This window comes from Barbus barbus (assembly GCF_936440315.1).
Source record: "Barbus barbus genome assembly, chromosome: 37".
NCBI lineage: Eukaryota > Metazoa > Chordata > Actinopteri > Cypriniformes > Cyprinidae > Barbus > Barbus barbus.
This window is the reverse complement of record NC_136715.1, coordinates 23,897,792-23,911,450: the sequence shown is the minus strand read 5'-3', so window position 1 is coordinate 23,911,450 and position 13,659 is coordinate 23,897,792. Positions and strand designations below refer to the sequence as shown.

The 13,659-nt window shown below is 36.0% G+C and overlaps 1 protein-coding gene across 1 annotated transcript; it reads left to right on the top strand.

The window, feature by feature from the left end:
• The first annotated feature begins 1,178 nt into the window (after positions 1–1,178).
• LOC306856796 (ubiquitin-conjugating enzyme E2 variant 1-like) lies at positions 1,179–13,659 on the top strand. Its single transcript, XM_079396271.1, has 4 exons — positions 1,179–1,305; positions 3,415–3,563; positions 9,950–10,075; positions 12,487–13,659. The coding sequence occupies exons 1-4, from the start codon at positions 1,236–1,238 to the stop codon at positions 12,631–12,633; spliced, it is 492 nt and encodes a 163-aa protein (XP_079252397.1). The 5' UTR covers positions 1,179–1,235; the 3' UTR covers positions 12,634–13,659.

The following is a 13,659-nucleotide window of genomic DNA, read 5'->3' as shown; positions in this document are numbered from 1 at the left end:
TAGAGACTCTTCAGAAGGAAAAAGAAAGAAAGAAATGTGTCAAATCATCCCACAAAAAAAAATTATAAAAATAAATAAACCAGGAATGTTCAATCCTGCTTCTGGAGGGCCGCTGTCCTGCAGTCAGATCCAACCCTAATAAACACACCTAAACCAGTTAAGCAAGGTCTTCAAAAAACTTTCAGGCAGATTTGTTGGCACAGGTTGGAGCTAAACGCAGGACTTTGACCCTCGTGACTAACCCATTTACTTTTTACTGCACTTTTTTTATGTCCTTTTGCTAAGCTGACATATACGTCAACAACAAACAAAACAACAACGACTAGGCCTACAATCATTTAGGGTAAAATAATGATCAAATAATTTAGCAACTTTAGACCAGTAATGCAGATTTTAAAATAATAAAAAAATTGACTGGAATGTCTGGTGAAATGACCTGCCCAACCCGATCCGAGAAGATGGGTCTTTAGCCATCTTCAAGAAACAGACATCTCTTCCATCTTGACACTCTATCTATTCTATTTCTATTAGATCTACTTGTTTTCTTTTTATTTATTTAAAAAAAATTGACCCTCTAAAACTAATACTCTCGATTCTATCTGTATTCTATCCCCTTTTTTATTTATTAAAAAAAATTACCCTCCAAAACTAGTGTTCCCTATTCTTTTTCTATGTATTTTTTTATGACTTTGCATTGCTATTTATTTTTAAAGTTATATTTTTGGGCTTTTTATGCCTTTATTGGATAGGACAGTAGGTCTAGTAGAGAGCAGACAGGAAAGCATTGGTGGAGAGAGGGGGCGGGATCGGCAAAGGACCTGAGATGGGATTCGAACTCGTGTCGCCGTGAACACAGTTGTCTATAGTTCGGTGCACTAAGGCTATTGGCGCCAACATTTATTTATTTATTTGCTTGTTTGTTTTTTAGCCTTCTGCGTTTAAAAAAAAAAAAAGTGTAAAATCTTATAAAATGGAATAATTATATTTATACCAACCTCTTCTCTTACTCGGCATATTGGGTGCTTTAATTGTTTTATTTATTTGTTTATTTATTTTTACTCTTGACTCTCAAATAATAAATAGCCTAAATAAAAATAATATGAACATGAAAAACAAAAGTGCACAGACATCAGCAATTAATTTATGATAACATTTACTTAAGTACATTTACAAACTTTACTACCGCTATAAACGCAGTGTCTAGGTTCACTGATTATTTATCTCATGCATAATTCATGAGGCGATTGTGCACATTTGGCGCGTCCCCGCTGCTGAGCAACAAGATGGCGGCCGCCGCCGGATCAGGTAAATTTATGAAAAACTGCTTTTGTATTAGATCGTTTCTTTCTTTCGTATCCAAAACGAGTTTTATGAAATGTTAAAACGCGGAAGAAATATACTTTCATTGAAGTATTCGCTCGTGTTGCTGTGTTTGGGGTCCCAGTATTCATGTGGGTGTGTTTGCACAGCATTAGCCTGTCAAATCAGTGACATTTAACGCGTTTAAAGTCGATGGTGCTTATATTGGAGTCTGTCTTAAATAGTTTAAGATCCATATACATCGTTCCTAATGTGTATGGATTAAAGTGCAACGTGGTTTTACTATAATCTGAGTATTCAGTTGGTTAGCCATGTAGCTTATTCAACTGCAGCGTCATGATAGAGAAACGACGCAATACACGGGCTGTGTCTCAAAACCTAGTGGCTGCCTACCTAGACTAGTTTTATGCCCCACAGGCGTTTTCCGTGTCAGTTGAACTTTGTTAGTGTTTTAAACATGCTTTCTTTGTTGGCAGATCGTTGGGTTTATAACATGTTTGCCAAAATGCCGTATAGGAAGGAAGCTCGCTAATTTAAGACACGACCATTGACTTCGGTGATGTTGAAAACCCTAACATTTCATAATGTCTTCCATTTAAACACACTTACTAACATTAATAATGTCAGTTCCTTTGCGGACCTCTTGTTGAACATGTAAAGTATATTTAGTCTTACTATTTTATCATTTATTCCTATCCGTTCCTGAACTCAGTGGTCTGTAGCACATAATATACACCTTGAAATATACTTTTTAAAAATACACTAAAGCCCACTTCTGTTGAAATGTATATATTTTTAAAAAACTTTTTGGGAGCTGATAATTTTCTCTTGTGTTATTGAGTGCAGCTTTTGGTAGTAAAAATGCTGTTAATTTTCTTCATAGTGGATGTGATTTTCAATGATAATTAATAAACCTTTAAAACATACCAACTGTGAGTTACGAGGTTGTTAATTGATACTATATGTTTATGTTGAAGCCATTAGTCTGCATTTTTAAATGACTGTTTAACAGTGAAGTTTCCTGCGAAAAACAATGTGAGTCTGCAAAGAAATCTCCGCCAATCTCTTATTGATTCAGTCTTTTAATCGATACACATAAATTACACCAAAATATATATGAAGCTAATGCCATGATAGATTCGGTCTCCTCATGTTGACACACTATTTAAGTATGTGCATATTTTGCAATAAATGTAACATTGTTTCTATACAGTCACCATCTTTAAATCAATAGTTTTATAAATAGACATTGTTTTTAATTTGATTGTCATTTGCAAGTCTTGTACCTTTTGTCTTTTTGTCCAGTTTTATTATTTAGGCCTATTGCTTGAAATCAAAGTTGTGGGACACCTCGTAGCTGGTTTGCATGGCTAATGGCTTATAACTCCTAAAGTCCCTATGGGAAAAATGAATGGGTAAAAAATTCCTCCAGAATCTGGGCCACTGAAAAAGTGTGCCGGCGTTGTTGCACTCTTTTGGGGCTCATATTTTGCTGCTGAAGAAGTCACTGATTGAGTATTGTGATTGACTGAGGTTGTCAAATATTTCAGGTCAAGCACTGCTGATCAAATCTGAGCATTCAAGTACCGCCTCGTCCCCACTATTTCCCATAGTTCACTATAAACCTTTTTCAGCATAGAAATTCATTTGAGCATCAAAAACACATACGCCACAATAGTAGCATTTAGTAGTTTGCAATCCATTTTAAGCAACAAAGGCCCATTTGCACTAAAAATAATAACTGTATCAGCATTTGACATGATGTTCTGTTAATATAGTTATAATTTAATTTATTGTTCTGCCTTTTTTGCATTAAACGTAGAGATTTTTTTAAATGTACACTGCCACTCAAAGGTTTGAGATATACAGAAAAAAATAGTAATATTGTGAAATCTTATTGCAATTTCTAATATTGGTTTCCTATTTTAATATACTTTAAAATAAAATGTATTACTCCAGTCTTCAGTGTCACATGATTCACAGTTGTCATTCTCTGGCTTTCTCCTGCTAGAGAACTGTTTCCCCGCTCTGTGGTGTCTGTTTTGAACATTATTTCAGCAGCAAATGTTCGTTATTGTGCCTTTGTTTTCACAGGCGTGAAAGTCCCCCGTAACTTCCGGCTGCTAGAGGAGCTTGAGGAGGGTCAGAAGGGTGTTGGAGATGGGACGGTGAGCTGGGGTTTAGAGGATGATGAGGACATGACCCTCACACGCTGGAGAGGAATGATCATCGGACCCCCTAGGGTCAGTTCTACTGGCCTACTTGGCTCTATTGAATTAATATTAGGGATGCACAATATTATCAGACCGATATCGGAATTGGCCGATAATGGCCTTAAATATAAATATCGGTATCGACTCAATATGAACAATTATGCCGATATGTCTTGCCGATAAGAGGAATAGGTAAACTCACATGTTCAGGGTGTGCTAGCAATTAGATCAAGTCAGCAGTGTGACTCATTTTTGAAGCAAAAAAAAAAAAAGTTTTGCCTGAATGGTGATTAGATTCACTGCTTTGGATCCTGCTTTTAAACCGTAATAGCACATGCAGCGGCAGCCTCCCCCGGGTCCTAATGCCCGTTAAGCAACCAGTTTTAATTCCCTGAGGGGCGCTGTTGGCCTACTTTTAATAAAATGAAAGTAAAATACACAAATAACATTTAGACTTTCTGATTAAATAAAGCAGTAATTGATGTCATAAAATCATGAGTATGTTTTGATGTAAAGGTCAGAAGCTATAGCTTACATGAATGACAAAATCACAAACATGACACTTAATTTTATATATACTGATTATTCATTGTGTAATGTTATATTTTTTTTAAACAAATTATGAGCCCTTTAATTTTTTTACGAATTTTTCTACAAATGTTAAATCTTAAAATAAAATGTGAAGTTTACTATTGCATCTTTCTGGGGAAAACAATTCAGCGATTGACAGTTTATTTATAGTTATTTTCAAAGCTTCAATGAACTGTCATTGTAAAAGAATTATAAAATTAATTGTTTATTTAATTCTAACAAATACGCACGTGGTCAGAATTGTTGGTACCCTTGGTAAATATGATCAAAGAAGGCTGTGGAAATAAATCTGCATTGTTAATCCTTTTGAACGATTATTTAAAAAATTCACAAATCTAACCTTTCATTGGAGAATAAGAATTTAAAATGGGGGGAAATATCATTATGAAATATGTTTTTCTCTAATACACATTGGACACAATTAACGATAACCGTTTATTCAATACTTTTTGCCACCTCCATTTGCCAGTGTAACAGCTCTAAATTTTCTCCTATAATGCCTGATGAGGTTAGAGAACACCTGACAAGAGATCAGAGACCATTCCTTCATCCAGAATCTCTCCAGATCCTTCAGATTCACAGCTCCATGATGGTGCTTCTTCTCTTCAGTTCACCTCACTCATTTTCTACAGGGTTCAGGTCAGAGGACTGGAATGGCCAGCAGAAGCTTGGTTTTGTGCTCAGTGACCCATTTTTGTGTTGTTTTTAAGGTTTGTGTTTAAATTGTTGTCCGGTTTGAAGATCCAAACATGGCCCATTATAAGATTTCAAACAGTCACATATTGATTTTTTTATCTGTTGGCATTTGATAGAATCCATGATGCCATGTGTCTAAACAAGATGTCTAAGACCTCCAGAAGAAATATAGGCTCACAACATCAAAAATACAGCAGTATATATCATTGTGCACATGGGGTACTTTTTATCTCTGTGTTCACCAAACCCATCTTGAGTGTTTGCTGCTAAAAAGCAAAATGTTTAGTTACATCTGACCATAGAAGCCAGTCCTATTTGAAGTTCCAGTTGTGTCTGACAACTGACTATGCTGGAGTTTTTTTTTTTTTTTTGGTGAAAGCATTTTCTGTTCTTGTTTTTTTTTTTTTTGAAGCCCTCACAAACAACATGTGGTGATGTAGGTGATGTTTTTTTTTTTTAGCTTTTCTGGCCCTGAAACTCAACCTTTTTCTGCAGTTCTCCAGCTGTGGTCCTTGGAGAGTCTTTAGGCACTCAAACTCTCCTTCTCACCGTGCATTAGGATGATATAGACACACATCCTCTTCCAGACAGATTCATAACATTTTATGTTGATTGGAAATTCTTAATTATTGCCCTGATGGTGGAAATGGGAATTTTCACTGCTCTAGCTCTTGTCTTAAAGCCAATTTAAGTGAATTTTTGAAGCTCAATTATCTTCTGCTGCACATCAGAAATATATTCTTTAGTTTTTCTCATTGTGATGAATCATTAAGGGAATTTGTCCTTTGTTTTCCCTCCTATTTGTATTTCTGTGAAACAGGAAGCCATGACTGGATAATTTCACGTTCATAATCACACTGGTGTGCTCAAAATTGTGAATATGAATGGGAATATATTTCAGATATATTTTACTCATAAGAATTTCTAGGGGTACCAGTAATTGACGTGTCCGTGTATTTGAGAAAAAACATTTCATAATGATATTTCCCCCCATTTTAAATTCTTATTCTCCAATGAAAGCTTAGATTTTAGTTTTTTTTAGTTTATTTTATTTTTTTCAATAAAAGATCAAAAGGATTAACAATGCACATTTTTCACAGCCTCCTTTGATCATATTTACCAAGGGTACCAACACGTACGTAAGTTCTTGTTAAAAAATAATTTGCTCACAGGAGAGACTTGGTGTTGTTTCCAAACAAAATGGAATATATCGGCTATCGGCCAAAAATAGTAAAAAAAAAATATCGGCATATCGGCTATCGGCAAAAATCCAATATCGTGCATTAATATGTTAATATGTACATCTTCTTGTGCATGAGTAAAACTATATTTTTTTTCTTTCCAGATGTTCCTACTCAAAAAATGTTTATTCTGTTAGAAACACTCTACATGTTTCTGTAACGAACCAAATGCCAGTAACAGTATTACTGGGGGGGAAAGGCACATTACTACGTTTTGCATGTGCTATATGTATTATCCCAGATAATATCATAATTGTTGTTTTAATGCACATTATCGAGAATGTCACTTACTTTGCAAAACCTAATGTCTTCAGAGTGCAGAGTGCTCTGTGTGATCCAGCATGTTAGAATGCCCCCAGTATTCAAGATTCAAAATGTAAGAGTGCAGGTTTTCACAAAAATGAGCACGATTACAAATGTTTACTGAACTATTTTATAAAATCCATATCACATGAATTTGTATCATGTAGTGCTATATTAAGATCACAACGATGAAGTATAATCCAGAACAGCCACAAGGAATAAACACAGGAGAATCAACGTATTGGTAAGCCCCTCCCCGTGAACGCAAATGAGCCAATGGCAGTTGAGTATTAGATGCACAGGGAGAGGAAGTCGGACATCTTGAGGTTTCAGCGCCAAGCACGCATCGGTTTGATGGTGTTTATGCTACAAAAATGCAAAAACGATATGCCTGGTGTACTTTAGAGGATAGGCAATAGAATTTATTTTATTACATTTCCTAAACACAAACAAAACGGAGCAAAATCAAGCATTCAAACCCAATCCCAATGAAGACAAAAATGTTAATTTTCTTGTTGTCATACTCTCATTAAGTTAGAATTTTCATCTGTTCAAGCAGAAAGTTAATGTCATCTTGCGTTGCAGCAAGGTTTCTTTGGCTAAAACTAACGTTAAAGTTAGTGCGTCCTTGTTAACGTACAAACCTAAATAGCGGACTGTTCTCACACCTTGTACAGTGTAGGTCAAAAACACATAAAGGTCTACATTTCAGTGCCTCTCCATATTACACTGGTTAAACGTACATTAATTTAATCGTACCCTGTGATACATGAACAGCGTTGATCCTGCATGTTGTCATCCACGATCGTGATGACCGACCGTAATGAGACTCCTCCCACTTGTATTGTGGTCTGTAAACCCTCGCTTCGAGTTACCCATTGTTTTTAATTCTAAATATTTTATAAATCACTGTTATTCTCTAACTGCTAGCTTTTCTTGAAAAACTAACTTTCTTTTTTTCTATTCCATCTTGTATTCTAAAAAAAAAAAAAAAAAACTTGCTACATGTACTAAGCAAGACTTGTCATAGCACTTGCATGCTGTTGCTCTTATGTTGGTTTTGATTGCTTCTATTGTCCTCATTTGTAAGTCACTTTGGAAAAAAGCGTATGCTAAATGACTAAATGTAAATATCCCTCCATGGAATATTTAATTCGCAGTTGAATAGTGGCCCTTCGGTGTCCAAAATGGTTCAAAAACATTGTAGGACAAGGTTTTCACACTGACGGCTGTAAAAGAGTGAGCAGCTCCGTTGGTTTTCCGAGGGAGCAACAGTAACTGAGGGGGGTGGTGCTTACCGATCAATTGCAGGAGCAAGCGCAGTGCACACAATTGTAAAGTAAATAACCGGCAGAGAACAGAACAAAACGGGGAGTAAACATAATGGGTAAATTAATGAGATGCCCTGAAACGAATACCCTAACAAAGAAACTAATGACAAGATCAGTAACTAAGAAGAAACAAACTAAACCGGGCAGAGGAACAGAGAACAAAGAAGACACAGATATTAAAGGGGTGGATTGCCTTTATTTTATAATGTTCCATGCAATCCACTTTTAATGTTTGCTATGTTTTTTACATCAAGAGAAGTCATCATTTAGAAATAATTAGCCATTTCTCTGTTTGAAAACTGCTTAAAAGTGTGTGCCTCCTTAAGCCTTTAATTTGTATACTTGCTGCTGTGATTGGCTCAGATCTTTGCATATAACACTGAACCATATTTGGTAACACTTTGGGATAGGGACCAATTTTCAGTATTAACTAGTTGCTTATTATCTTGCCTGTTATTAACATATTGGCTTATTATTAGTGCTTATTAAGCACATATTCTACGTCCCTAATCCTACCTAATACCTAACCTTAACAACTACCGCTCTAACTATTAATAAGCCACAAATTACAAGATCGAGGCAAAAGTCGTAATTAATGATTTGTTAATGGCGAGAATTGGACCTTAAAATAAAGTGTGACTCCATGTTCTGACTGATGAACTTTACTCTTTACATTACAGTAAGGAAAAGACTTTTGTGAAAAGGATTTTAATGAAGTGATTTTTTTTTTCTCAATATTTCATGAAGTAACGAATGGGTTTTAGAATCAGACACATTTTAAAAACCTCTTTTAAACCCTGTATCTATATATTTTTTCTTCCCATGAATATAGCCATGGTAGCTGGCATGACATTAAACTATAAACAGACAAGCAAGCATCTTTGCCTGTTAAATCATATTTATACATGTGGAACTGTTGAAAGTTAGTTAATTATATTATTATATTCAATTATGTATTTTGTTATATTAGGGCTGCCCCTGACCAGAGGTGGACAGTAGTGAAGTATATTTACTTTATTCAAGTAAATTCAAAAAGTATGTGTTTTTCTTTGGAAAACTTTTACTTCACAAGCATATCAAAACATAATGTTGTACTTTTTACTGCAATATATGTCATAAATAATACAGACATTGAAAAGTACTTTTACAGCTGAGTAAAAATGCTTCACTTCTGCCCCCGACTAAAGTTTTTCTAGTCAACAAGACTGATCACATGTTTATATTAATTTAATTAATTAAATATTTACTGGGGTGTAGGCAACTAAACCATAATGAGGTTTTAAAATATAGCCTGTTCCACACTCAAGCGCACATAAAGCTTGCCACAAAGCACCAGCAAACGTAATGAGTTGTTGGAAAAAATAGCAAGGAGACATTTAAATTATTTATTAATAAACTAGTGGTTTCTGAGTCGGTGTCCACTGCAAAGATGAAGTTAGTCTCCGCAGTTCAGTGACGCAAGAGAAATGCATACAGATTACATAATCATAGAGTATTTGTTTTCACCCTGTATTGTATTATTTATATATATATATATATATATAAGTGTGGATGGGGTGTGGACTACATAGAGAGAACCTTTTTTTGTTTAATTTAACTAATAATATAAATTGTTCATAGATTCGTTATGGGACTGGAATCATTAAATTCCTTACGATGCATCAGCAGAGAAGTAGCATCCAGCACTTATCAATTGAAGAAAAAGCTCGAGTTCTTTGAAGAATTGTGTAGAAATCTACATTTCAACCACCCATTAAAGCCCAAATATGTGTTTCCTTCTAGTGTGCATGAATCACTCTAGAACATGTTTTTATTGGAGGGGCATTATAATTCTGGTGGAATTAATGCACTTAATCTGAAGGGGGTTCAAATTCCTTGGCAGTTGTATATTTATGTAGACTAATCAGGGCATAATGTTTAACAGATGTTGTTATGATCGGTGAATGTTACAGGGCCAAACCTGGCATCTACATTGTTCAACATTTATTCTAAAAGAATAGCAGATTCCAATATTGTTGGAATCACTATCAGAACAATTTTTTCCCAGCTGATGTACAATAAAAACATTGACAGTCAATCCATCCTGCTTTAAAGAAGCGTTTAAAGCGTCAAATGACAAAACTGAAGCAAAGGAACAATATCATGCATTTGTGTGGATGCTGTTGTAGTTGTTATCATTCTTGTTTTGAACAGGTCAGTTGTGTTGAATTGTCGAATTGTACTTTATAATGTTTTGTTGTTGTTTTTCATGAAGACCATCTACGAGAACAGGATGTACAGCCTAAGAGTAGAATGTGGACCAAGATATCCAGAAACGCCTCCTTTTGTTCGTTTTGTGACAAAGATCAACTTGAATGGAGTGCATAACTCAAATGGTGTGGTAAGTTCAACTGAGTGCTGAATATTCAAGTTCTTCCTTATCTGCTGCTTTTATCATATGCATGTTACGTCTCATTAGGACCGTCAGAATTCCTTTGTTTATCATACTGTCTATGTCTACACTTTGATGGAAGGAATCCTGAATTGCTAATGAACTGAACCTGCCTGAAATGTTCACAACCTGAAACTTAAAGACAACCCAAATATTTCAGTTTAGTAGGAATGAAGAGTTTTGTTTTTCTTGTGAGATTTTTTCCCATCTTTTCACAACTAAGTGATGCCAGAGATACTTTATAAAATGTTGTGCCAGTTTCATTTTCCTGTTGAGTTGGAAGAATATACCACCATTTACTTCACTCAACTAGGAATGCAGTAGAACAGATAAAGGTTATTTTGCAGGGGCCAGTCTTATATCAAATTACATTTTAACATTGTACTTGTTTCAGATTACATTTCATACTGCAGTAATGCAAATATACACAACACATTTACACAAGTACAATACAAGGTTTTAAACGCGTTCCTGCTAAGTGTGAGTGTTTCTTCCCCCTCACATCTCACTCTGGTGCCATTGCCTATTTTGTTCACTCAAGTCTTCTGATCTCATCTTGTTGCATTTGAGACAACAGGCAAAAGGAGAGTGTTTTCTCTGTGCTGTTACATACATTGAGAAATCTACCCTCTTCCTGTGGAAATCTTCCCACCCGCATTCAGCGATTAAAACTTGTCTGGACGTTTAGCTGCGTCAGGTCCTGCGTATCCCGCAGGAATGCAGACCTCTGGCCCAGGCAGTTCAACCCTGGTCTGTAGGGCCACTGGTTAGCTCCAACCCTAGTAAAACTCAACTAACCAATCTGATCAAGGTCTTTATTACAGGCAAGTGTGTTTGATTAAGGTTTGAGCTAAAGCTCTGCAGGCAGCTTACAGTACTTCTGCGAAACGCAGCCCTGAAAGTAACAGTTGACAGTTTTTAGGGTGTATTCACACCAGGAAAGTCTGCTAGTTCACTTGCTTTGGTCCGGACCAAATACAATGTTGATTTTTTTTTTTTTTTTTTTTTTTTTTTGGTGCGGTTCGCTTTCACACTGCCCTTTTTGCAAGTGAACCAGAAACTGTAAACGCAACACATGTGCTTACGGTCATCCATTCATTGTTTCACCCATTCAACCATACCAGAGTTCGTTTGGAAGCGGACTGAGACCACCTCTTCAGCTGGGTCTCGGTACGGTTGTTTGGTTTGGAGTGCGATTGCTGTATTCACACCTGCCCAAAAGATCCGCACCAAGGGGGGAAACGAACTTGAGTTCGATTCAGTCGAACCAAACAAGACAGTTGTGAATACAGTAAATTCTATAAATAATGTATTGAACATTCACTTTCCAATTTGCAACCTTGTCACAATTTGTTGAACTGAGTAGCCAGGCCATTTATATATGCTGGGAAAAAAAATCTTTCTTTTAAAGTGAGGTAATTTGATTTATGGTTCTGGTACTAGATGCAGGCAAATGCACAAAATGTGACTCTTGACCACAAAACAAGTCTTAAGTAGCACAGGTATATTTGCAGTAATAGCCAACAGTACATTGTATGGGTCAAAATTATCCATTTTTCTTTTATTTCAAAAATCATTAGGAAATTAAGTAAAGATCATGTTCCAGGAAGATATTTTGTAAATTTCATACCATAAATATGCTAAGGACTTCATTTGGACAACTTTAAAGGCCATTTTCTCAATATTTCGATTTTTTTTGCCCTATCAGATTCCAGATATTCCAATATCCGTATCTCGACCAAATATTGTCCTATCATAACACACCATACATCAATGGAAAGCTTATTTATTCAGCTTTCACATTATGTATAAATCTTACTTTCAAAATATTGCCCCTTATGACTGGTTTTGATCCAAGGTCGCATATATTAATAGATATGATGTGACACATCTGATCGCATATCACTGCAGCAACTATAGAGGACAACTAATATTAACTTTTTCTTACTGTACTCCTTATTACTGATGTCAGAGACTTGTTTCTAGCACAAAGATGTCACTTATAGAACGCCTTATGAAATCATTCTAATTTTTCCCCCCAAATTCCATGTTTTCCATTTATATTTTCTGGATTCGTTATTAATGGTTTGATTAAGTAATCAAAAAGGAATTCTAATCAATTGATGATAATTTACTCCTGTTATGTTGTGAATGTACTCTGCTGTGCTTGTTCGTGACCTTTGACCATGAGTGTTTTCCAGCTTTGCTGTGTACCCTTTTTTTTTCAAATTGAACAGACGTATAGGTCAATTCTGAAGGACTATTTAGAAAACATCCAAAATAAAGCAAATCCTCTCTCTGTCTTTATTATTATTATTGCACTGTTTAATGCGACATCTTCCTGTCTGTGCTTGATTCAGGTTGACATGCGAGCTGTATCCTCACTGGCCAAGTGGCAGAATTCGTACAGCATCCGTGTGGTCCTGCAGGAGCTGCGACGACTCATGATGTGCAAAGAGAACATGAAGCTGCCGCAGCCTCCCGAGGGACAGATCTACAGCAACTGAGCTCAGAGCTTCTGCTTCATCCTCTCTACCTTCATCCAGAACACATTCACACACGCAAGGCTGAGCATTCCTTCTCCTCCTCCTCCTCCTCCTCATCCTGCTCCTCTCTGGACTCATGAGAATCCCTCCCTGTTCTCCTCTCTATTCCTGACCACTCCCCATGTGCTGCAGCAACCAATGAGCAGTCCTGCTTCAGGAGCTCCCATTGGACAGAAACGATGGATGTAGTGGTGTGCACAGCAGAATACTGTACATCATTCTAATCTTTTTTTAAATGTTTATTTGTTATACATGCAAATTGTAAAAATAACAAATGATCATATTGAGTGTAATTTGTGTGCCCTCATTTGAGAATAGTTCTGCAAGTGAAAATGAATTTGTGCCATCATGTATCATGCTGTGTGGTGGGAATATTAAGATTTTATCTTTTTTTTTCCCATCTTTTTCTAGCCTTAGAGTCAACAGTCTTGACTGTTTAATCCAAGGCTTCTAGCCTGACCAGTCAAGGTTGAATCTTGAATGGTGTCTCTTTACTTCCTTCAGGCTCCCAGCTTAAGGTCACTTCAGTTAGTTAAAAGCAAAATAATAACTTAAGCTCAATAATAGAAAATGTTTACAACAGCAACGATGAAGTGTGCGATTTGTATTTTATGATCTATTCGATCCCATCTTATTATGCTGAGAAAACAATAAGACAGATGCTTGTAGGTTGGTGGTTCATTATTTTATTATTATTTTAAGTTTGGTGCTAGGGCTGCAGATTACACACCGTTTATTATTATATGTTCCATTGAGCTGTTCAGAGCTTTGACACCATGGACACTAAATACATTTTGTGGTCAATACATTCTAGACAAATTATATAAATTGGTAATTAAGATCTGCAGCACTTTAGGTTTTATAAAAGCAACAAGGTGATTACTGTTCGGTTCTGCTGTGCTGGACCGAACAAACTAACAAAAAACGGCAAACTTTGTGGGCAGTAAGTTTATATAACCTTTGCAGAAACGGCAAGTTTTAATAATT

Excerpts from the sequence above, each read along its gene's own strand:
- LOC306856796 (XM_079396271.1), top strand. The coding sequence starts at position 1,236 with ATGAGGCGATTGTGCACATTTGGCGCGTCCCCGCTGCTGAGCAACAAG. Across the intron at positions 1,306-3,414 it reads GGCGGCCGCCGCCGGATCAG|GCGTGAAAGTCCCCCGTAAC; the intron begins GTAAATTTATGA and ends TTGTTTTCACAG. Across the intron at positions 3,564-9,949 it reads TGATCATCGGACCCCCTAGG|ACCATCTACGAGAACAGGAT; the intron begins GTCAGTTCTACT and ends TTTTTCATGAAG.